Source organism: Macrotis lagotis, chromosome 1, assembly GCF_037893015.1.
Source record: "Macrotis lagotis isolate mMagLag1 chromosome 1, bilby.v1.9.chrom.fasta, whole genome shotgun sequence".
NCBI lineage: Eukaryota > Metazoa > Chordata > Mammalia > Peramelemorphia > Peramelidae > Macrotis > Macrotis lagotis.
In genome coordinates, this window is record NC_133658.1 from 901681370 (window position 1) to 901705961 (window position 24592).

The 24592-nt window shown below is 42.5% G+C and overlaps 1 protein-coding gene across 1 annotated transcript; it reads right to left on the minus strand.

Annotated features, from left to right (window-relative positions):
- Window positions 1-14921: 14921 nt before the first annotated feature.
- Window positions 14922-19118, minus strand: KCNK6 (potassium two pore domain channel subfamily K member 6). The gene is made up of 3 exons (XM_074219044.1): window positions 18797-19118; window positions 16722-17117; window positions 14922-16369 (listed from the first exon to the last, which is right to left on the minus strand). Exons 1-3 carry the CDS (start codon window positions 19101-19103, stop codon window positions 16149-16151), a joined length of 924 nt encoding a protein of 307 aa, XP_074075145.1. The 5' UTR covers window positions 19104-19118; the 3' UTR covers window positions 14922-16148.
- Between the last annotated feature and the right edge of the window lie 5474 nt (window positions 19119-24592).

Here is a 24592-nt window from a genome sequence, read left to right on the forward strand (position 1 = left end):
CAACAGTTCAGGTTGCAGACTCAAGCCCTTGCTCTGGACTTCCTTCTTTATTTTGTAATTTTTTTTATAAGTTATACACTTAAATAGAAAATGAGAAAAGAAAAGAATTGCTGTCCATATAAAAGGATTCAATGTAAAACAAGTGTTCTACTTGTATGAACATGACTCCCAAGATTTGGACTTAGTGTTGTCCTGAGACAATCATTCAAGCTCCAAAACTGATTATCCTATGATCCACTTCCCACTTATATATGCTTCCATTAGAGCCATTGGAGCGCCAATCAGGGGAGTGATTCTGAGATTTGCAAATCAATTAATTAAATAAATACTTACTTGATAACTGTCACTCTGTCTCTGGTCATCTCTGTTACAACCAGGTTAGAGACTGGCTCAGTAAAAATTCTGTTAACTAGCTAGATACCAGGACAGATACATAGATACTTAGATGCATAGATACATAGATACATAGATATCCATAAACACAGACAAATACTCATGCACATATGTGTAAACCCATATTATGTTTATTTCCTCCTATCTTCTATATTTCTCTGAAGGTAGATAGTATTTTCCTTCATAAACCTGAGTCTTTCCATGTTTTTCCAAATTAACCAGCTTTTCACTTTCTATACCACAGCAATGTTTCTTTTATATATTTATTTGCAAGGCAAATGGGGTTAAGTGGCTTGCCCAAGGCCACACAGCTAGGTAATTATTAAGTGTCTGAGGTCGGATTTGAACTCAGGTCCTCCTGACTCCAGGGCCGGTGCTCTATCCACTGCACCACCTAGCCACCATCAATGTTTCTTTTTGAAATCAAACAGCATCTTTCTTCCTAGGATCTTTGAAGTTAATATGGATATTCTACTATAGTCAGAATGACTTGGTTGCTCAAAGTTATTCTTAAAACAATACTGATCTTACTGTATACAATGTTCTCTTGGTTCTGCTCATTTCGTTCTTCATTATTTCATGGAATTATACTTTTGTGACTGGGGTCTACTTTTATGAACACGATCAGACTGAGGACATCGCCTACAAGTCATGTTTTTGGATGGGGTATCAAGTACCAGCTAGATAATTGGCCCAACCTACTCCATCCACTGGTTGGTGAATAACATCCCTGCTCTTATCTATAGACTCTTGCTTCAGATTGAGTCTTCTTTTTGCCTTTCTTGTCTGAGACTGTTGGGTCCCTTTAGAGACCCTCTTTATGAAGTGTCTTCAAGGTAAGAGATCTCCCTGACCTTAACTTTAATTTTTGATTTTGGTTTCTGGTACTCTCTTGTCTCAAGTTTCTGGTACCCTGGTTTCTATTTTATTTCTTTGTTTGCATTAAGATCATGCCACTATGTGGGAATTTAGTTTACATTCAACTAATAGCAGCCCATGACAGGGTTAGAAACTTTGCTCTAGGAGCAGCGCTAGGTGGCACAGTGGATAGAGAGAGCACCGGCCTTAAACATTTGACTTACTAGCTATATGACCTTGGGCAAGTACTGTGTCAGTGCAATGAAGAATGGTTAAATCTTACTATTTTATTTTGTTGTTCAAACCGGGGGATTTATTAAATAAACCATTCCAAGAAGAGTCTTGATAATACTAGCAGGAAGGTTAAAATGTCTGGAATTTTAGTCAAATTTGGAAATTTATAGACTGGGCAAAGAAGAGAACTTTAAGAACCGTTAGAGAAACCTTGAAATGGTAATTGCTTGCTATGTAGTAGGATAAAAAGCCAAAAAAGGTTGCGTTTTGTTTTTTCTTTTCTTCCTCTCTCTCCCTCCCTCCTTTTCTGCCTGTACACATTAGGGAGATGAAAGAGTTAGAGGATAAATGATTCAGTGAAGCAAAGATCTTTTTACATACACACCCACACCTACCCACAACACAGAATGATTGTTTTTTTGTTTTACAGCTAGACAAGTTCATTTCACTGGTTATGTGACAGATTTAGGGGTTGCATTCTGGAATGGTATTGACACAACTCTTTCCTGGCCCATGAGAAAGAGAAGTTTCCGTGAACCAGGAAACAATCAAAAGATAATTGAATTTGATTGGAACATCTAGTTAGATATTTACGTAATCATACAAACTAATGGTACATACCAATTGGTGTAGATTTAACTTTTTGAATTGGTGTATATACCCTGAAACTGTAAATTTTGCTATAACTTATATGATAATCCTATTTAATTTTATTATAGATTATGTATTTGAATCTTATGAATTGTCTTTCTCTTTGTTCATACAAGATGAGCTTATTTAAGAAAGCAATTTGTCGGGGCAGCTAGGTGGCACAGTGGATAAAGCATGGGCCCTGGAGTCAGGAGTACTTGGGTTCAAATCCAGTCTCAGACACTTAATAATTACCTAGCTGTGTGGCCTTGGGCAAGCCACTTAACCCCATTTGCCTTGCAAAAAAACAAACAAAAAAAAGAATGAAAGCAATTTGAAAATACCTTGTTACTTGTGTGAATGATATATTAGAATTTAATGTTTTTATTATAGCCCAATCTGTTAAAGTTTTTTTAATTGCTTAGAATCTTTAATGGGTTTTATGTATGTGTATGTGACATCATTTCAGGAATACCAGAATTGTGACAAATCAAGAGAAAAAAATTATAGTGCAATAGGCAAATTAGTTTTTAAAATTTAGTTTAATTTAATTTAATATGAATATTCTATTATAAATAGAATGACTTGGTTGCTCAAAGTTATTCTTAAAACAATATTGATCTTAATGCATACAATGTTTTCTTGGTTCTGCTCATTTCACTATTCATTATTTCATGGAGTTATACCTTTATGACTGGGGTCTACTTTTATGAGCAATTTTAATAAGTCATTAGTTGTTCTTTTAACAATGATGGATACAAAATTTTTAAAGGAGAATTTAAGGAATGAATGAAATAAAGATCCTAGGAAAGATTTAAAGATAATAAGGAAGGTGTGAGCCTTTTTTTATGAAAGATGGTTTAAGCATGTTGAGAATGTATGAGCAAGTTTGTTTAAGTAGTAATATTGAGTGTGAAAATTTTATAGTTTGATCTGAAAGTCAATATAGAAAAAAATTATAAAGAGCTAGGAACAAATTGATAAGTAATGGGTTCTTTTTGAGAATGTAGAACCCAGATTTGACATGTCATCTAGTAACTTGAATATGGATTGAACGACTAAAATTAGGATGGATGAAGCTTTCTGGAGAGCTATTTGGAACTATGCCCAAAGGGCAACAAAAATATGCATACCCTTTGACACAGCAATACCACTACTGGGTCTATATCCTGAAGAGATGATGAAAAAGGATAAAAACATCACTTGTACAAAAATATTCATAGCAGCCCTGTTTGTGGTGGCAAAGATTTGGAAATCAAGTAAATGTCCTTCAATTGGGGAATGGCTTAGCAAACTGTGGTATATGTATGTCATGGAACACTATTGTTCTATTAGAAACCAGGAGGGATGGGATTTCAGGGAAGCCTGGAGGGATTTGCATGAACTGATGCTGAGTGAGATGAGCAGAACCAGAAAAACACTGTACACCCTAACAGCAACATGGGAGTGAGATCGATCAACCTTGAAGGACTCGCTCATTCCAGCAGTGCAACAATCAGGGACAATTTTGGGCTGTCTGCAAAGGAGAGTGCCATCTGTATCCAGATGTGGAGTTTGAACAAAGTTCAAGGACTGTTACCTTCAATTTAGGGAAAAAAAGCTATCTTATTGTCTGATCTTGTTACCTCTTAGACTTCTTGTCTCTTCTTTAAGGATGTGATTTCTCGCTCCTCACACTCAATTTGGATCAAGGTACAACATGGAAACAAAGTAAAGACTGATATATTGCTTTCTGGGGGGGGGGAGTAAGATTGGGGGAAAATTGTAAAACTCAAATATCTTTAATATAAATAAATTAAAATAAAAATAAAATAAAATTAGGATGGATGGGGTGGACAGGGCAGGAGCGCTAGGATCAATCCTTTTTCTGGGGTCTCTGTCAACTGCCTTTATTTTGTAAACTTGCTAGATTCCTAGGTCATCAGTCCTAGGAAAAGAGTTTCTTTGCGTTATGTAGTTCCTAAAGAACTGTATGATTAATTCATAAGATATGAGATTTTCCATGGTAAAGCTTTATAGTTTAGCTACAGAGAATTACTGACCTTCATTTATCTCTGGTGTACAGAGAATCACTGACCCCCAATTCACCCCTGATATACAGGGAGGAGAAATGAGCAGGATTGATCTCATGCACATAATTAAAAGTTTGAATATTTAAAAGAAACCTCTGAATATCCTTGATGAGTCCTGGCCAGAATCTCAAAGCCATATTAATTAACACTGCCAACCTTTTCAGGAACTAGTCATTCCTGAATGTAAACACCATAATTCTTGAGGTTTGGGGAGGGATGGTTCCCTCCCCAGACAACCTGGAAAATTTGGTTTTATTCCACAAAAAATTGACAAAAAGTCTTTCTTTGTTCTCAAGATATATAAGCTTTTTTTTTTTTAGATTTTTCAAGGCAATGGGGTTAAGTAGCTTGCCCAAGGCCACTTGGCTAGGTGATTGATTATTAAGTGTCTGAGGTCGGATTTGAACCCAGGTACTCCTGACTCCAAGACCAATGCTCTATTCACTGCGCCACCTAGCCGCCCCAAGATATATAAGTTCTAATAAGACAGCTTAATTGGAGTCTTACCCATGGAGAGGACTTTCTGCCTGGGACTTTCCTGATTGGGTCTCGGAAGGCTGTACCCCAGGACTCCCCAGTCTCTGTTGATTCAGATGTTTAAGCTCCCCTGAATCGGTGGTGCTTTCACTTAATATTTGTTCATGGAGACTTTGCTATTCTTTTTTTATTATATTAGGATTTATTGATTATTTTTGCTGTAAAACTGATTTATTTCCACCTGTTTTATAATCACTTTATTAAATATACTGTTTAGTTTTGTTGGTGTGAACATGTCATTTTGTAGGAGCGAATTGAAACCAAAACTCATTAATCAAACAACTAAACTGATTTACTGAGAATTTACCAGTGTGTGTATAATATAGAAGTGATTTCGTTTTTTGGGTTTTTTTTTTTCAAGGCAATGGGGTTAAGTGGCTTGCCCAAGGCCACACAGCTAAGTAATTATTAAGCGTCTGAGGCAGGATTTGACTCAGGTACTACTGACTCCAAGGTCAGTGTTCTATCCACTGTGCCACCTAGCTGCCCCTAGAAGTGATTTCTAATGATTGATCTTTACACCAGGATGGGTTTAAGCTTGAGAAGAAAAGAAAAACAAGTGAAGAATGTTAAATGAAATATCTCTTATGTATGTGTATGACCCGGCAAACTTGTAGTGCAATTGCATGAGAGGAAAAAATAACCATATCCAGTCCTAAACTGTGATTAGTGTAAGTTGCCATTTTTGAGATAAAAAGCTCATGGGACTGTAATTGATAATGTTTTGAGTTTTGAATTTAGGTATAGTTGTCTAATGGATCATGAAGTCAGTAATCAATCATTAGAGAGAAGTTCCACAAACTACTAAGAGGGAATGTGATCCTAAACTGTTTGTATCTGGGGAAAAATTGAGAGGATGATCTTGGCATAGCCAAAGGTAGGATCATTTTGGCTTCGTTCTTCCATTGTGTTATTTCCTTTTGAACGGGAATATTTCTCGCCTGGTTATTCCTGAGTCTGTGAAATGGAATTACTACTGTATGGTTGGTTGCCAACTATATTGTTTGTCCTTCTCTCTCAAAGACCATGGCATCAGGGAGGTGATGCCATGACATGCACATGAATTGGATTTGGGTTAAGGGGTACTGTGCAAAATCCCACCCTTACTTTCTTCCCAGGAGCCATCTGGGTACAGGGATCAGATATGAATGAGGACAACTAGAGATATCCTTGGATGCAAGGCAATTGGGATTAAGTGACTTGTCCAAGGTCACACAGTTAGTAAGTATCAAATGTCTGAGGTTGAATTGAACTCAGGTCCTTTTGACTCCAGGGCCAGTGTTCCATCCACTATGCCACCTGGCTGTCTTTATCATCTATGACTCTTACCTGAAAAAGACAGAGCGCTAAGGATACTTTATCCTGGAATATATATTCTGTGCCCTTAGGTCATGGTCTGAAAGACCAATTTGATGCTGTTAGAATCATGTCCTTGATTTATCCTTTTATAGCAAATTTCTATTATCAGAGCAAGTGGTTAGTAGCAGATATGAGCACAATGAAAATATGTAAGATCTTACTGTTTTCACTCTAAATGTGTAGTCATTTCATATCCCAAACAACTAAGAAAATTAGTACTTGAGTTTTCACATCTGCCCAATATTTACATAGGAGCATGGGCAGTTAGATGGCTCAGTGGGTACAGCACTAGCCCTGAAGTCCGAATTCCTGACTTCCTGAATTCAAATCCCACCTCAGATAATTACCAGCTAGTTGTGTGATCTTGGGCAAGTCATTTAACTCTGATTGTCTTGTATTCAGGGCGATCTCCAGTCATCGTGATTCATATCTGGTCACTGGACCCAGATGGCTCTGAAGGAGAAAGTGAAATTAGTGATTGGTGACACCCCTCACTCAAATCTAATCCATTTGCATGTAATAACATCACATCCCTGATATCATGGTCTACTTTGAGAATGAAGGACAGAAGCTAGGTATCGCAGTGAATAAAGAATGAAGGACAAACTTCCTTAGTATCAGTTTATCAGCAGCAGCAATATTGTAAGATTAAGTCTCTGGAGTAGCTCATTCTTTCTAAATAATATGGGAAAAAATGTGAAATGAAGATACAAACAATATTATATCATTATCCCATAGACTAAGGCTGGAACATATCTGAGCTATGATAAAAATGCATGTATGTAAGAGCTGACCTATTTGAACTAAAATTATAGCCCTTTCTATATCCTAGACAACTTAGTAAATGGATTTTTGTATAAAATAAGGTTCTTAAATGTTTTGAAATGATGAAATAATTGCATTAATGATGTAATCGTTTATGGCTTCAAGCTGTCATTCTATTGATAATTAAAACTAAATCAGAAATATCTTCAATTTTGGGGCAGCTAGGTGGCGTAGTGGATAAAGCACTGGCCTTGGAGTCAGGAGTACCTGGGTTCAAATCCAGTCTCAGACACTTAATAATTACCTAGCTGCGTGGCCTTGGGCGGGCCACTTAACCTCGTTTGCCTCGCAAAAACCTAAAAAAAAGAAATAACTTCAATTTTGTTTTGAAGAGAATGCTAATGAAGTTTTTTGAGAATGACTTATAAAATATTTTGTTACATCAGTAGAAAAGTGGAAAATCAATTTTATTTGAGTTAATTATTTAATGTGGAAATAACCTTATTATAAACAACTTATTTTATGTGTGCTGTTTTTAAATTGATTACTTAGGGTTATCCCAAGTCTTTTGCCACAACTGAAGTTAATTCATTTGTGTATCATAGATCATCTTATAAATGGTCTATATTTCTATGTGACATTTAGATCCTTTTATCTCTGTTCCTCCTGAAAGGGCATTAAATGAATTGGAATTTTTAAATTAAGTGGTATTTAAATTTGGAGGTCTAAAATAAGATAATTGTAAGGTAAACAACTGAACAAAAATTTTGAGAAAATGACAGGATATAATGGATAAATATATGTGTTTATACATATATATATATATATATATATATATATATATGGAATATGGGAAGCTTTTAAAGTTCTGCCATCTTAGTATTTAAAATATTTATTTTGTATTTTCATTTGTATTTGATGACTTATATATATATATATATATATATATATATATATATATCCTTTAGTTTGTAGTTAAAGCTTATGTTAGGTATAGTTTAATTATAGTAAACAGCCTGGTATTTTTATTAACATAAATTCTCTGTGGGCTCCTTTTGATGTCTTCCTTATAACTCTATAATTAATATCATGGGGGTGGCTAGGTGGCGTAGTGGATAAAGCACCAGCCTTGGAGGCAGGAGTATCTAGGTTCAAATCTGATCTCAGACACTTAATAGTTACCTGCCTTGGGCAAGCCACTTAACCCCATTTGACTTGCAAAAACCTAAAAAAAAAAAAAAAGATATTTGTTATAATTAGTATCATGGGGGCAGCTAGGTGACAGTGGATAGAGCACTGACCCTGGAGTCAGGAGTACCTGAGTTCAAATCTGGCCTCAGACCTTTAATAATTGCCTAGCTGTGTGACCTTGGGCAAGTCACTTAACCCCATTGTCTTAAATAAATAAAAAAGTAATATCGTAACTATATGGTTTGAGCTGATTTTTACATGAACTAGCTTTTGACTAATATTATATTTAGATGCTTTGCAAGATTTTAACAGGAACATCTGAGGAGTCTCTACAAGTAACCTGGAACCCAAGAAACAAATCAACTAAATTGTCCCAAGAAAAGGTGTTTCTGGGGTGCATGGGACAAGATGAAATATGCTCATCAACTGAACTTTGGGAGTGGAATCCTGGGTTATCATTATTGTATTACTGGAGTTTTTTTATTTCATGGTATTTGTTTACTGGGTTTTCTTGGCACATCTTCCCTCTTGCTTATGTTTTCCCTCTTCTCTTTTGGTCCTATTTTGCTCTGCTAGCTCACTGTGTCTCAGAGTCAGTGGCCTTTTTGTTGTGTCCCCCACCTCTTTAGAATACCAACTATTGCTATGTCCCAAAAGTTTCAACTACTCTTATTAGTCTTTAGATGATCTAGTAATGCCTTTGGGAGGACTATTAATATGGGCTCTGTAATGACTACTCTATATGTTAGAACAATTCACTGGGAAGCATGGAGTCACACAATAATTAGTCAATTAGAAGACTTCTGAAGTACAAAGTTAACATGCCATTGAGCCTTTGTGAGTGAACTCTAGCCAACTTTGGAGATGGCTGTAGCATCCAGAAGCCACAGAACCAGCCATGAGTAGCTCATGGGCAACCTTTGAACAGCCGCTGCAGATTCAAAACCTCATTCTGGACTTCTAATCCTGCTGGCTTATTGTGCCTACAGATGTCTTCTCCCTTAACTCCCGCCCCATTCCCTGCCCAAAGTTTCTAGAAACTAGTTCACCATTTTTCAACTCCCTTTTGAGCAGCTGACAGCTCTCTCACCCTCTCCCTCTCTCCCTTGCAAGCTCTTCTCAGACAATAAATGCTTTGTAATCTGGGATTGGACTGTTTCATTTAGGCCTCTTTTTGGGCATGGGCTCTGCTTTTAATAGTTGTCATCATTAGACCATGAGCTCTTAATGGATTATTTTGTATACCTTCCAAAGTTTAGGAAATGGTAACCACTTAAATTATTTTTTGATGCTTGCCTAATTGAATGCCACACTCCTCCTTAACTGCCAAGACTACAAAACTCTGGATACTAATGTTTTAGGAAGTTGTTCCCTTTTTTTTATCCTCTTATAAAGCAAGTCCCCAACAAATGCTAAATATTCTCTTCAGCCTAGTTGTAATTGGCTATCTTATGCTAACAAGGATACATTTTTTCCTTTGTAACAAATTAAGCATCTTCATTTTTTTTCAGTAAGTACCTTTCCCTACTTTTCTGGTAGACTGTTGCTATGGTATGGGTTTGCCACATTTCCTTCTCCAGCTCATTTTATAGAAGAGGAAACTGAAGTAAACAGAATGAAGTGCTTTGCCCAGGGTCACACAGCTAAGTAATTGAGGTTGAATTTGAACTCAGATCCTTCCAATTCCAGTGCCCTTTCCACTGTGTTGCTGAGGTGGCCTTCTGGTAGAATAGGTCTTAAAACCACAGAATTTCGCCATGTGTGCTCAGTAAATGTTTATCAACTGACTGATCTGAGAATCACCTACGAGGAGGTGACAATTAATCTCAGGAACTGATAAGATTAACAAGTCAAAATTACCCTTCTCTACCTTGGCATTGTGGCCCCCCTCCCCACCGTGGAAATTCCCAGCAAATGCATGTCCTTCTCAAATTCCTCCCTGTCTCCAAGAGCCTCTCTTCTTTGACAAACATGGGATCTTTTCCCACATTTTACCCCCTTCTCAACTGCTACTACTGCTCTTCCCAAGATACCTGGTAGAGAACTACTTAGTTTAGTATCTCTTTGTATTTACTCAAGACTGCCCCAACCTGTGCCAGCAATGCTCTCCCATCTGGCTTCCTTCAAATCCCAATGAAAATCCCACCTTTGGGCAGAAGCCTTTTGCAATCCTCCTCAATCCTAGTGCTTCCCTCTGAGATTTCCAATTTACCTATCTCTAGCCTGTTTGTCAGTGCCTGGACATCATCTTCCCCATTAGACTGGGAACCTCCTTGGAAGCATAGACTGTCTAACCTTTCTTAGCCCAACCTAGCACAGAGATGCTGAATAAGCCTTAGTAGGTTTACTGATTGGTCATATCTATCTATCTATCTATCTATCTATCTATCTATCTATCTATCTATCTATATATATATATATATATATATATGTATATATCTATACGCCACCCTAAGAGTGAAGTCAGATTTCCTGGGATTCTGTGACTTCAGATTCCCAAGACAATTTTTCTGCCACCTCAACTTCTGTTTGCCCCCTTCTCAATGCTCTTCACATGGCCAATCTTTAACCAAGTTTCTACCTTCACAGTATCCTCATGGAAGACCCCTTCTCTCCACCCACATCACCATCTTTCTATCTCAATTCTTTATCAGCTCTCATGGGGACCAGTAAAGTGACCTCCTACTGAAGTCCCTCCTCTATTCAAATCAGCCTCCCCTTAGCAACCAAAGTGGTCTTCTTCAAAAGCATGTGTGATCAGATCATTCAGTAAACACCGGAGGCTCCCTATGGTCTCCAGGAGGTAAATATCAACTTTGAATTGATAGTTAAAGTCTTTCATAGTTTAATCCCAACTACTCCAGGCTTATAGACCCATGTGACCTTCTAGTTCATCCATCTCTAAGATGGCACTGTTTAATTCCATCAGAAGACAAGTCAGTTCATCATGCTAAGAGAAAGAGAGCAACATTCTTGGTAATTACTTTCAGAAGACTCTTGCCAGAGTTCTACTTAACAGGCTGATCTTTCACATGAGAGATGGGCATCTCCCTGAGAACCTGTGTGGCTTCAGAAACAACTGAGGAATGGTCAATAAGCTATTTGCTGCCCAACAATTGCAGAACAGGTATCTATATGCAATGTTCATCAATTTGACCAAGACCTATGAGTCTATCAGTTATAAGGGCTTGTGGATTATCATGGCAAAATTTGGTTGCCCAGAGTTCATCAGGATTGTATGTCATTTCATGATAGCATATTTGAACATGGATGGATTCTGGATAATGGATGATGCTCTCAAGTTTTCCCAGTCACCAGTGAAGAGGAGCAGGGCTGTGTGCTTGCTCCCATGCTTTTCAGCATGTTTTTAGTGAATGATTTAACTTAAAAAGGCTACAAGCCAGGGGCGGCTGGGTGGTGCAGCGGATAGAACACCAGTCCTGGAGTCAAGAGGATCTGAGTTGAAATCCAGCCTCAGAGATCTAGCTGTGTGATCTTAGGCAAATCATTTAACCCCAATGCCTCACAAAAACAAAAACAAAAAAGGCTTCAAGCCAAGACTAAAATGGAGGAATAGTTGGTACAGGATTTTCTATTTGTGGATGATTGTATACTCAATGCAACCTCTGAAGCAGTGATGAACCAGAGTGTGGATCTGCTGCTTATGCTAATTTTGGCCTAACAGTTGACACCAAGAAAACACAGATTCTTCACCAGGGTAGCAACACACCATCTATCCATGGGTAGAACCATTATCAATTATAAAAAAATGGAAAAATATTGTTGTGGATAAGTTCACTTACCTTGGCAGTATAATTTCCAGGTAGGAATGGTGAGGCTGACACAATGCATTACCAGAGATAGCTCAGATTTGGAAGGTGCCAAAGGAAAGTGTGGGAGAAAAGCTGAAGATCTAATAAAACCGCTGACCTCGTTGTTGAAAGCCAATGAGACCTGGACAACCTACCAGCACGATGTCAGGAAACTGAACCACTTCCATATGAATTGTCTTGGGAAGATTCTGAAGATCACATGGCAAGATAAGGTACCAGACACTGAGGTCCTTTTTCAAAATGAATTAGCAAACATTCAAACTCTACTGCAGAGAGTGTAACTCTCCAATGGGTTAGCTATGTTGTGCAAACGCCAACTTACACATCGGAAAAAGAGATACAGAAACACTCAACATCTCTCTGAAGAACTGGAATAGGGGCAGCTAGGTGGCGCTGTGGATAGAGCACCAACCCTGGAGTCAGGAGGACCTGAGTTCAAATCCAGATTCAGACACTTAATAATTACCTAGCTGTGTGGCCTTGACCAAGCCACTTAACCCCATTGCCTTGCAAAAACCTAACAAAAATAAAGAACTCTGGAATTATGAGACATGGGAGACACTGGCATAGAACTGCCCAGCATTGTGAGCCCACATCAAAGAAACACTGTGTTCTATTGAACAAAGGAGAATTGCAATAGCCCTAAAAAAGTGAGAAGGGCAATTTTAGAGACATCTTCACTCCAAATGTTCATATGAGCTACTTGTGCCAGACCAGTAGTAGAGACTTCTGAGATCGTATCAGTCCAATCAGCCAGACACACTGTATCTTGATCCCAACATTGTGATGTAATTTTGGTCCTCTTGGAGCTTGAAGGATGAACAATAATCCATTTCTCATCTCTGTCTTAACAGAAGTTATACTCCATTCCTAAAATCTCTTCTCATCTATCCCTAATTCTTTGACTATTTGCCAGTCACAGTACCAACAAGACTTCCAAGGACATGACCCTGGGCATCCTAACCATCTCAACTCTGGTACTTCCTCCAGTCCAGTGATTCACATTCCAGAGAACCAAACCAGATCAATCAGTCTGCCAAGCTCTTTCCCCTTTTCTCTCCCTCCCTCCACCAACACCTTCTGCCTTCGTGGATTGTGATCAAAACAATACTATGGAATATGGCCCATCAATCAACTCCCTCAGAATTTCTCTCACCCAATCTGGGTTGTAGCAAATCAAGGCCTGCTCCAAGGGCCTCACTCATCTCTTAGAATCTAACCTTTCCAAGAGCAGGAGCTACTTTACTAGTATGTTTTTGTTTTTAAGTTTTTAAATTAGCAGCTTGAAGTCAGGAAGACTCATACTCCTGAGTTCAAATCTGGCTTCAGATGCTTACTAGCTGGGTGACCCTGGGGCAAGTCCTTTCACCCTGTTTGCCTCAGTTTCTTCATCTGTAAAAGGATCCAGAGAAGGAAATGGCAAATCATTTTGCTTTCTTTTTTAAAAGGTTTTAAATTTTTTTTTGTTTTTACAAGACAATGAGGTTAAGTGACTTGCTTAGGCCACACAACTGAGTAATTATTAAGTGTCTGAGACCACATTTGAACTCAGGTCTCCAGGGCCAGTGCCCTATATATTGTGCCTAGGGGCTCCACACTTTGCTATCTTTGCCAAGAAAACCCTTAATGGGATCATGGAGAATCAGACACTACTGAGAAAGAAAAACCCTAGAACAAAAAAAATGCTTAATGTGTGCTTTTTCAGCCATCATTGGAATTTCTACTTTTGTTCCAAATCAGTCTTTTGTAGAATCATTTTAAAAATCCTATTTTCTCAACTTTTGTCTCAAATCCTGGACCGCGCCTGAATCTTGTCAATAGTAATAATCAGGACTAGGGGGGGCAACTAGGTGGTGCAGGGGGTAGAGCACCACCCTGGAGTCAAAGAGTACCTGAGTTCAAATCCAAACCACTTAATAATTACTGCCTTGCAAAAAAAAATAGTCATCAGGACTAGCATATGACCACCTTGGGAAGTAGGTATTATTTTTCCTCATTAAACAAATTGGGAAACTGAGGCAGATTGCAGGTTAGTTATGTGACTTGCCCTGTTCTTAATCAATTGTTCAGTTACATTTGACCCATTGAGATTTTCTTGGCAGAGATACTAGAGTGGTTGACATTTCCTTCTCCAGCTCATTTTACAGTTGAGGAAACTGAGGCAAACAGGGTGAAGGAATTCCTGAGTCACTGGATTTGAAATCAGAAAATAACCAAGCCCAGCAGCACTATGGTGCCCCATAGTGGCTCAATCAGAATCTAGTCTTTTCCTAGTCTTTTCCAAGACCTAACTCTTGTTGAAATGGAAACTAAGTCAAAGTTGAGGAGTGATTAGTGCGGGAACTCAGAAAGGCTTAGGTGTCCTGGCCTAATTCAGTGATGAATAGTATTTCCAAAACTCCACTAGGTGTCGACACATAGAGAAGAGTAGAACAGTACTGCTTCTGACCACTGGAGGGAGGGAGGGAGGAAGAATTCGTATTCTGGTGGACCAATCCACACCTTGTCCCTTGATCCGAGGCTGATCATGGAATTCTGATTTTGTTCCTTACCCAATAAATTGTATATGGAAAATGGTTTAGGCAGATTTTTAAAGGCAGGGTGAATGGACTTTGGATATCCCTTTGGATTTTCTCTGGAATTAGATAGAATTAGAATCTTTGGATTATTTTGTCTCTGAGTAGGCAGGACTGCATCCCTAAATGCAGACACCAGAATTTTTCTTCCACCAGACTTGGGACCTGGTGGACTTCGGTGTGCATTGTGAAGAAGGGCAGAAGTCCTGGCGATTGAAAGATGGGCAAGGATAGAATCAGGGATAGAATTACTGGTTCTACTTCCAATGCTACAAAATCATGGCCTTTTCTCAAAGGAAAAGAGAAAATGGAAAGGAATGGGTGAAGAAAAGAATGGGAGCTTAAAGATAATGGTTTCATCATTCTTCCCCTTCCAGATTTATTCTTTTTTTTAAGCAATGGGGTTAAGAGTGACTTGCTCAGGGCAGCTAGGTGGCACAGTGGATAGAGCACTGGCCCTGGAGTCAGGAGGACCTGAATTCAAATCCAGCCTCAGACATTTAATAATTACCTAGCTGCGTGGCCTTGGGCAAGCCACTTAACCCCATTTACCTTGCAAAAACCTAAAAAAATAAAAAAAAAAAACACCCCAGATTCTAAAATTTAAAAAAAAGTGACTTGCCCAGGGTCACACAGCTGGACAACTAAGTGTCTGAGGCTGCATTTGAACCCAGGTCCTCCTGACTCCAGGGCCAGTGCTCTATCTACTACTGGCCCCCTCAGATTTACTCTTATTAAAGAAAAACTCCATCCCTTTTGCCTCAGGGCTTACTAGGTTTTAATCACTGGCATGGGTGTTCCCTCAGCCAAACTGAGAGCTGGGAAAGACCTTAACTTAAAAAGACCAAGGTCTCCCACTATATCCCAGGGCTATCACCAGTCCTAACATAACTTTTGTCTCATTCAAATCCAGCTCACTTGCAAGTCAAGACATCACCCTCCACCCTCATAATATCATTAGTCAGGAGGAACAATTATAACCCGAATATAAAGAACTATAATTAGGAATTTGTATTGAGGCAGGTAGGAGATGGGGCAAAATAACTTACCTTTCATTTGGCTGCCAGAGAGAGAGAGAGAGAGAAAGTGCACTCTGGAGACAAGGATCCTAAATTTGGATGTCCTGGTACAAAGTCCTAATCCCTCAGCCTAGTTACTAATGGGAAAGAGCTGCCTAGCTAGGATATGAAAAATACACCCAGAAATGTATCCCTCTCAAGATGGAAAGGGCCCTTAGAGACCACCTAGTTCAACTTTCTTTCTTCATTGTACAGAAGGGTAAACTGAGGTAAAAGAAAGTGATTTTTTTCAGCTAACTTTCTTGGGCAAGATCAGAATCAGAAAACCCAGCCCCTCTTCTTCCTGTCCTCCTCCACATCTTTCATCTCCCAAGTCTTATGAAAATGGGCATTGATCTCAACCTGGGGACTTCTAAAGTTTGGAGGGCTCTTGTGAGTACAGTCTCCCTTCCCATTCCAACCTTCTTTTCCCAACCTTTCTACCCCAAGCCCACATGGGCACAGTTGGCACTGAATGAAATTGGGACTCTTTTGAAGTGCAAAAATAAAAGGAACACTTGTAATATCACCCATGCCAGTGAACAGCAGGGATAGTCATAACAAAGTTAAAAGAAGGCTCAGTCTTATTCCAGGCCCATACCTGTCCCCCCAAGGCAGGTCAAGAGGAGGGTGGACTGGGGACTATCGGGGGATGGCAGCATAGTCTGAATGGGTGCCTGAGTTGAGCTGCTGGTGAGTAGGCTGTCCCCTAGAGTCCAGGATATCTGTGTGTTCATCCTCCTCATCCTCAGTCCGGCAATCTTGGGGCAGCAGGACAAGCTCAGTCAATCCATGGAGATCAGCCATACGCCTGAAGGTCTGGAGAACTAGGGCCATGGCCACCAGCCCCAGGAACAGATACACTACAGGTGTGAGAGAAAGGAACAGAAGAGGGTTGGCAATGGAAACAACCTGCCTGTACCCATTGATTACCATCATTCAGGGATCCTCCTCTATGTAGGATTCTGGACAGAACTTTTATACATTGTCTATTTCCTTTCAGACTGGGGTGTAGTATAAGTGTGGGGTGTGTGTGTGTGTGTGTGTGTGTGTGTGTGTGTGTGTGTGTGTGTGTGCTTATGTGTGTATGAGATGGCTCCCTTTACATAAAACCTCCTCCAAGTTCCCCTACTCAGTCCTTTGTGTGTGTGTGTGTGTGTGGGGGGGGGGGGGGGTCAGGATCCCAGATCCAAAGAGGAGGGATCCACTGCTCACCTGTGACCAGAATCTTGTAGAGGGCCCTGTTCTTCTGGCCTTCCTGCTCACCAGGCACATAGTCCCCAAGCCCAATGGTGGAAAGGGAGATGAAGCAGAAGTAGAAAGCATCAAGAAACGTCCAGGCCTGTTCCAAGTAGGTAAAGATGGCAGCTGGTATCAGGAAGAAGATGGCCAGTACCCCCAGCAGCAACAGTACCAGATGCCAACGGGCCAGCAGCCTTCGGTCCCAGCCTCGGCGGAACTGCAGCCAGCGCAGTGGGGCGTGGGTCACCAGCAAGGCCACACGCTGGGCTGTGGCTGTCAGCACCAGCATGGTAAATGGCACCCCGAGAAAGGCGAAGAAGATAGAAAAGGCCTTGCCTGAATCCGACAGAGGGGTTGTATAGCCATAACCTAGGAAGGAAAAACAAAAATAGAGAGAAGGTAGTCTCATACCCGGGGGTGGCACCTCCAAACTCTAGTTCCCCACAGAATTTCCACTTCCTGCCCGAGGACTGTGGATTTGAGTAAGCCAGAAAGCCTGCTAGAGCCTCAGTTTCTCCAAGGCATTTGGGCTGAATGAGCTGAAATGCCTTCAAGCTCTGCAACCTTTTGAACTTTATTCTTGAGCTCTCAGTGGGACCAGATTTCAGAGTTCATTGAGTCCAGGTTCCTTCCGAATAGCTTTCTTGACTGGGGCTGCCTGGGAGTTCCCTACTCCCCCCGCAGCAGCCCACATTGATGAGAGTTGACTTGTATTGAATGAAATATCTCTAACATCCTGGATTCTGAAATGGAAAGAAGACACCTGTTTAATCTGACAGATAGTGACATCCAGTGAGTGGCCCAGCATCTCATAGGTGGCTGTGGCGGGATCTGAACCCAGTACTGACTGGCTTCACGTTTTTACATTCTATTAAAACGCATGCCTCTGTTGAGTCAGTTCCCATTTTGCTGACAAGATCCACTTGCTGCCTCCTGGTTTTCTGAAGTTATCTTCCTCTGAGAAAGTCTTCTCCATCTCTATACAAAATCCCTTTGAGAAAGAGGTGGGGTTTTAAAAAAAAGCTGTCCCAAGCCTTGTCCCTGGCCCATTCAGGGCTCCCTAGCCAATGTCTCATACAAGACTTAGAAAAATTGGGCTAGATTGTCTTTGATACAGAATCTCTGGGTCTTAAGCCAGGAGCTGGAGAAAAAGAAGTAAGTGGCTAGCTGTAGAACCCTAGGCCAGGTCAAGAGGCTGCTGGAGCCCTGTACTGCTACTGCTGCTGATAGCAAGAGACTTCCCCAGCCCCAAAGACCAAGGAAGCCTTCAGGTCGGAGGTCAGTGGGGAGAAAAGAGCTGGGTAGGCGGCTGGAACCTCAGGCCCTGCCTCCTGCTGGGGAACCGAGCAGGTCTGACCTGTCCCAGCCCAGGCAGGGAGAGCTACCACAATCCTTCCCAGAAGTGTCCTGGCTTTGGAGGGAGAAGAGGAGGGGAAACTAGTCCCAGACTGGGGCCTTTCCAGGGAACTGTCCCCTCTTTGTCTTCCAGATCAGGACAGGAAAAAAGATGGAGCTTCTCACATAGGGGGAGAGTGAAAGGAATCAAGATCCCCCCGCCCCCGCCCCCCCACTCCTTCCAAAGGCGGGGTTAGAAGCTAGAAAAAAGAGGAAGTTTATGCTTGGGGCGTGCGAGAGAAAGCAGTGGAGGAAGGGGAGGAAGGCAAAAGAGGAGGGGGAGGAGAAAGGACAGAAGGGAGGAGGGGAGCAGAGGGGAGAAGAGACAGTGAGAGGGAGAAGCAGAGGGGAGGAAAGGGGAGAAGGGAGAAGTGGAGGTAAGAGGGAGAAGGCAGAAGGGCAGGAAGGATAAGAAGGCAGAAAAGGAGGAAAGGGGAGAAGGGAGTTGTGGAGGTAAGAGGGAGAAGGCAGAGGGCAGAAAGGGAGGAAGGGGGAGAAAAGACAGGAGGAAGGGGACGAAGAGGAGGAAAGGGGAGAAGGCAACAGTGGAGCTAAGAGGGAGAAGCCAGAAGGGGGCCAAGGCAGGAGGGGCGGCTGAAGCAGAGGGGGCTGGGGCTCCGCAGGCCTGGACGGGCCGGGCCGGGCGCACTCACCCACGGTGCTGATGAGGGTGCTGGCGAAGAAGAGAGCCGAGGCGAAGTCCCAGCTGGAGGGGGCCGAGGCGTTGTGCAGCGCCGACACCCCGTGGCGCCCGGCCTCCAGCACCCGGCCCAGGAAGCGCTCGAGCGCCGGGTCGTCCAGGCAGGGGCTGCGCTCCAGGAGCTCGCCCTTGAGCGCCCGCAGCTCGGCCCGCAGCCGGCTCTCGTGGGGCCGCTCGATGGCCGACACCAGCAGGGCGCCCAGCGCCAGGTAGCCGGCGTAGAGCAGCAGGGCCAGGGCCAGGAGCGCCCCGCGACTCATCTCCCCCGGGCGGAGAGGCGCGCCCCTGGAGGGCAAGACCCAGGCGGCCCCTGGAGCCCGGGAAGCCCCGGGGTGAGCACGGAGGAGGGGTTAGGGCTAGCTCGCCCCCTCGGCCCCTCGCCGCAGAGAGACCCAGAGGTCCCGAAGCCCGGGGCTCCCGGGCCGGGGGAGTGCCCGAGGGCCGGGAGACGCGCTCCGGGCGCGGAAATCCGAGCTGTCCACGGGCCAGGACAGCCTAGGGCCTGAGAGACCGGGCTCCGGCGGGAAGCCCCAGACGCCCGGGAGCCAGGGCCGGAGAGATCTCGGGGTGCAGGAGCAGGGGCCCCTGGGGCTAGAGAGTCGGTCCCCCCATCCCTATCAGGAGCCCCTAGGCGTCCGGGGAAAAGAGACCTGGAGACCCAGACAAAGTCTTGGGAGTCTGGCGACGTGTCCGAGCTTGGGTGGAAAAGCGAAGCTGGGGCGAAGCTGCCAACGGGAGGGGCGAGTTTGGGATCCAGATGCCTAGGGCCAGAGTCCCACCTCGGGGAGGGGCCTGATGAGCCAGCCAAGGAAAGGAGGAGAAAGGGGCGGAGACGAAAGGAGGGGAGGGACCGAGGGCAGGGGACGGCCTACGCGATCTGGGTCCCCCCACCCCCCAGGATCCCCGACGCCTCGACCAATTCCAGCCGACTCTGAGAGCTAGGGGATGGCTTCCTTCCTCCGGCCCATCTCCCCAGAACGCTCCAGAAATCTGGACCCCGCCTCCCACATCTGGGCCATAGCTGGAAGGGAAGAGAATTGAAGAGAAGGGCTGTGGAATCCGGAGGACCTGAGTTCAAATGCGACCTCAGACACTTAATAATTACCTAGCTGTGTGACCAAACAACACAACACAACAAAGGATAGCGCACCGGCCTTGGAGGAGAGAAGAGCTGGCACCCCGCAACTCTAGACAGAAGCGAGAAAAGAAAACCGATTCAGCTTTTAACATTTCATCAGTCCATTAGCCCCTCTGAAGAAATGAGGGTCCCACCAGGATGGGGCATCTCTCATACCACCCTGATGCCAAACTAAAACCAGGATGCCTTTCCCAAGGTTCAGTTCTGTAACCTTGCCCTTAGAGGAGGCTGCCAGGTACTCCAACGCCCACCCCACCCCCACCCCAAAACTCTCACTCAGACTGGCTTCCTCCTCACCCATAGCGCAGACCACAAGCCGTTTCCTCCTTAGCCCCCTGCCCCCGAGAGAGAGCCTAAATGGGTAATCCCCAAATCCAAGCAGAGACTGAGTGGGAGACTGAGGGAGAAAAGAGACAGGGGAACAATAAAGATAGAGGAAAAGAGGAGAGAGGGCAAAGGAACAGAGTGTCAACCGTAAAACCTCTAAATCTTAAAAATATCGGGTTGAAATCTAATATTAGGGGCGGCTAGGTGGCGCAGTGGATAAAGCACCGGCCTTGGAGTCAGGAGTACCTGGGTTCAAATCCGGTCTCAGACACTTAATAATTACCTAGCCGTGTGGGTTTGGGCAAGCCCATTTGCCTTGCAAAATACCTAAAAAAAAAAAAAAAAAAAAAAAAAAAGAAAATATAGATTAGCCATGAAGTTTTAATGTCTGGGGGTTTCCATCTAACTATAGGTGGAGACCATCTATCCAAAAGGATCACCTTTGGACTGGGAATAAGCTGGGCTTTTAGGCAAAAACAAAGAATAGGGAAAATCATTAATCCTCCGTGTGACCTAACCATGATTAGTTGCACAATATCACTGCCCCAAACTGCTCTTCAAAGAGTATCATACTTACATATGATCAGATCTCTTCTCCCAGCATCCTGCTTATGGTCCTTCTAAGTTTTTAATTACTATAGGATACCTTGGACCCTTCATTTCTAACTTACTAGATTTGGCAAGGTGACTGTGATGAAGCCTAAGTATCCTCTAAAGAAATTAATCTTTTACCAGGGTAGAGTTTTGAGAAATTATGATTGCTTAACAAGAGGGAGATGAGATAATGAAAAATAGGGTAGAATTCTAGCGAGTATGAATGTGAAGGCACAAGACTGAGGGGACAGAGGAAAGGAGGGGGAGATTGAGGACCAGAGCAGTCAGATACTGAGGACCAAGGAGAATGTGAGGGATGCAGACCAGAAGAGTGTCAGAGGATACCATCACAACAAGAAGAAGCAGGCTCTGAGCAAAGTGCTGCACAATTATTTAGTCATTGCTGTATTTCACAGATGAGGAGACTGAGGGGAAACACTTAGAGTTCCGCACAGATGAATAATACACGACCATTTGAGAGGATAATAGCAACACATAAAAACCAAATAATTCTGGGGAGGTTCCCCATAAAAATATCATGTTCTTAAACCAACTGTGATCCCACAGCTACTTAGTTTTTTTGATATAAGATTTGAAAGCTGTTCTAATTCTAGGCCCTTAGCTCTAACCAGTGGGCCACCTGATTGACTCCCCCGCAGAGACCTCTCTGGGAGATTCTGAGACGGATGTTAAACCTCATCTATTACAGAGCATAAGGAGACAGAAAAAAGTCTAAGTTCCCTACCCCTACCCTAGAAGGAAAACTCCTTGAGGGCAGATCATTCCTGTCATTTTCTGCTCTTTGTATCCCCAGAACCTCACCCAAAGGTTGGCACACTTCAGCATTTAATAAATGTTGATTTGGGTTTGTTTTCTTTCTCTTTTTTTTTTTCATTGAATTAAATTTGTGAGAGTCTCCAGTTGAGGATGAGTGGGACTATAACTAAATAAACCCTCCCTGGTGGATTATCCAAATTTTCTCTCTCCTAGACTTCCACATTCCTTCTAAGAGGGGACCCTTCTACTTCCTCCCATTTGGTCCCCCTTTAAGTACTGTCTTCCTTAGAATGTAAATTCCTTGAAGGTGGGATTGGTGCAAGGGATTATATAACTAAGTGAAACCTCCCCTGTGATTTTGATGACCCTCCCTTTTCCCCAAGACCACGTCAGCAGGAATTGCAAAGGTTCCACTTCTTCAAGGTGGGGGGGGGGGAATTATTCAAAAAGGAAGGATATAGATAATCCCCTTGATAGACTAAAACTGGATCTGAATAAATTATGCAAAAAAGGGTTTGAAATGCTTTGTGCCTATTTGGCTGAATACTCGCAGAAAGATTGTGAGCCAACCAATAGGTAGTGGGCCAGGGGGGATGGGACTGCGTTAGAGACTAGGATAAAAGGGGGTTGCAGCCTCCATACTTTTCCCTCCTAGAGCTGTAATCCATGTTGTAAATGTTGTGCTTTCTTCTTTTTTTTAAATTTATTTATTTATTCTTATTTTGTACAAATGTGTGCTTTCTTCTTGAAGAGGAAATAAACTCCTTTTTTTTTCCTCTGGCTCCTGTCTTCTGAATATTCTGTTTAAGAACCACCAGTGCTGTAACACAGGGTTCAGATCCCACAGAAGTTGTTGGGGTTTTTTTCATTTTCCTTTCTATGCCCATCTTCTCAGCAAACAAAAGTTTGCCATATAGTAAGGGCTTGGTCAAATTCGACCTTTTTAGAGAAACGTCAAATATTTTATACTTCAATTCAAAAGATCTGCCCAAGAGGAAGGCTGAAAAAGGCATTAGAAAACCTGATTACAACTTCCTGGCCACTGGAGTTGCCTCCCACCTGCAGATACTGGGTATTTTATTCTGGAAGAGACATTGGAGAGGGGGGGACACATTGAGCTCTAAACTCCACTAAAACTGAAGCTGACATAATAATGTTGAAGCTAGGGTTCACAATAGACAGGAAATGACTGCCTCTGTGGTGGGAGTCATTTTGGAACCAGCTGATTGGGCTCAAAATCACCCAGCCTCAGATGATTAGGGGAAGTCACATTCAAGACCAAGTTAGAAAAAAGCATAAAGAACTGGAGACAGGATGTGCTTTTTTCATCAATCTAACCTGATCTCTTCCAATCAGCTTTTGTTATGGGAAAGCAGAGGGAGGAATTCACTTCCACTTAAGGTTTATTCAGCTTCTGTCATTGTACACCCCAGAGTAGTGGGCCGGGAGAACCAAGGAAACTGGACCCGCCGGTCCACAAGAAGCTTATTGTGAATTGGAAGTGGGGAGGGGCATCAGTGTGCACACAGATAAATAATACTAGACCCTTTGAGGAGGGTAACTTCAACCAAAAACTTTAGGGAAGCTTACCCTAAACTGGTGTGGGAAAGAACCAAGTGCTTGGTTTCCACGAGAATATGAAGGGAGATTGTCAGTTTATATTACAAAACTGAGGTCAGCCTGTACTGGTGCCTATGGGCAGGTATGTGAGTGTAAACCAAAAGAGGTGACCTCAACCTAATCAAAACTTGAGATTAGATCAGGTCTTGCCCCTTAGTTATGAGATAACCTAGGGTCTGTGTCCTTCTTTGCACCTACTCAAGGAGGTTACTGTTCACTTGCCTGTGCTCATTAGTATAATGAGCAAGGCAGGGAAAATGTATGGGGGTGAATGGATCAATTAGATTGTGCCCCTGGTCAATGACTGGCACAAAGGGGGAGGAACAAGACTGAGACTTGATGTGATTAAAGGCAGCTTTCCTAGGGACAGGTGGTCCTTTCATTAAGATGTCTTAATAAAAGTCATTTTAATCACTCTGGACTAAGTATTTCTAATGATGAGCTATGGATAACAATGGGATTTGTAATCATTTCAGTGTCCTGACCACTTGGCAATCTACTGATGTCTACTTTCTTAGAATCATGTTTTAAGATGTGTGAATACTAAAATGGTAAGAACCTTAAAAATATATGGTTGAAATAACATAACTAGGTATGTGACCTTGGGGAGGTCATTAACCCTTATTGCCTCACATCTAGAGCCATCTCCAGTGGTCCAAATTAGTCTCTGGCCACTGGACCCAGATTGCTCTGGAGGAGGTGAAGCTGATGGTGTAGCACAGCCCCTCCTCACTCAAATCCAGTTCAAGTGCTTGTCATGTTCTTCAAGAATGAAGGACATAGCAGTGGATAGAGCACTGCCCTGGAGTCAGGAGAACCTGAGTTCAAGTCCAGCTTCAGACATTTCATAATTACCTAGCTGTGTGGCCTTGGGCAAGCCACTTAACCCCATTTGCCTTGCAAAAACCTAAAAATTAAATTAATTACATTAATGAATGAATTATATTACATTATTATAACAGAAAATTATAAATTAGACAAAGTTTTATTCTCTGGGACTTATCATTAAAACCTATAGGTGGAGCCCATCTCTAAGATGGTCACAAGAAACTGAAAGAGACACAGGCATATTTATCCAAAAACAAAGATTAGGGGAAAATCAATAACCATCCTTATAGAAGCCGCATAATATCTCTGCCCAAGATGTTTTTTATTTAGTGTTTTTTTGCAAGGCAACAGGGTTAAGCGACTTGCCCAAGGCCACACAGTTAAGGTAATTATTTAGTGTCTGAGGCCTGAGGCCAGATTTGAGCTCAGGTCCTCCTGACTCCAGGGCAGTTGCTCTATCTACTG

Coding starts and splice junctions, on each gene's coding strand:
- KCNK6 (XM_074219044.1), bottom strand. CDS start 19,103: ATGAGTCGCGGGGCGCTCCTGGCCCTGGCCCTGCTGCTCTACGCCGGC. Junction 17,118..18,796: donor CACCCTCATCAGCACCGTGG/GTGAGTGCGCCC, acceptor TTTCCTTCCTAG/GTTATGGCTATACAACCCCT. Junction 16,370..16,721: donor CTACAAGATTCTGGTCACAG/GTGAGCAGTGGA, acceptor TCACACCTGTAG/TGTATCTGTTCCTGGGGCTG.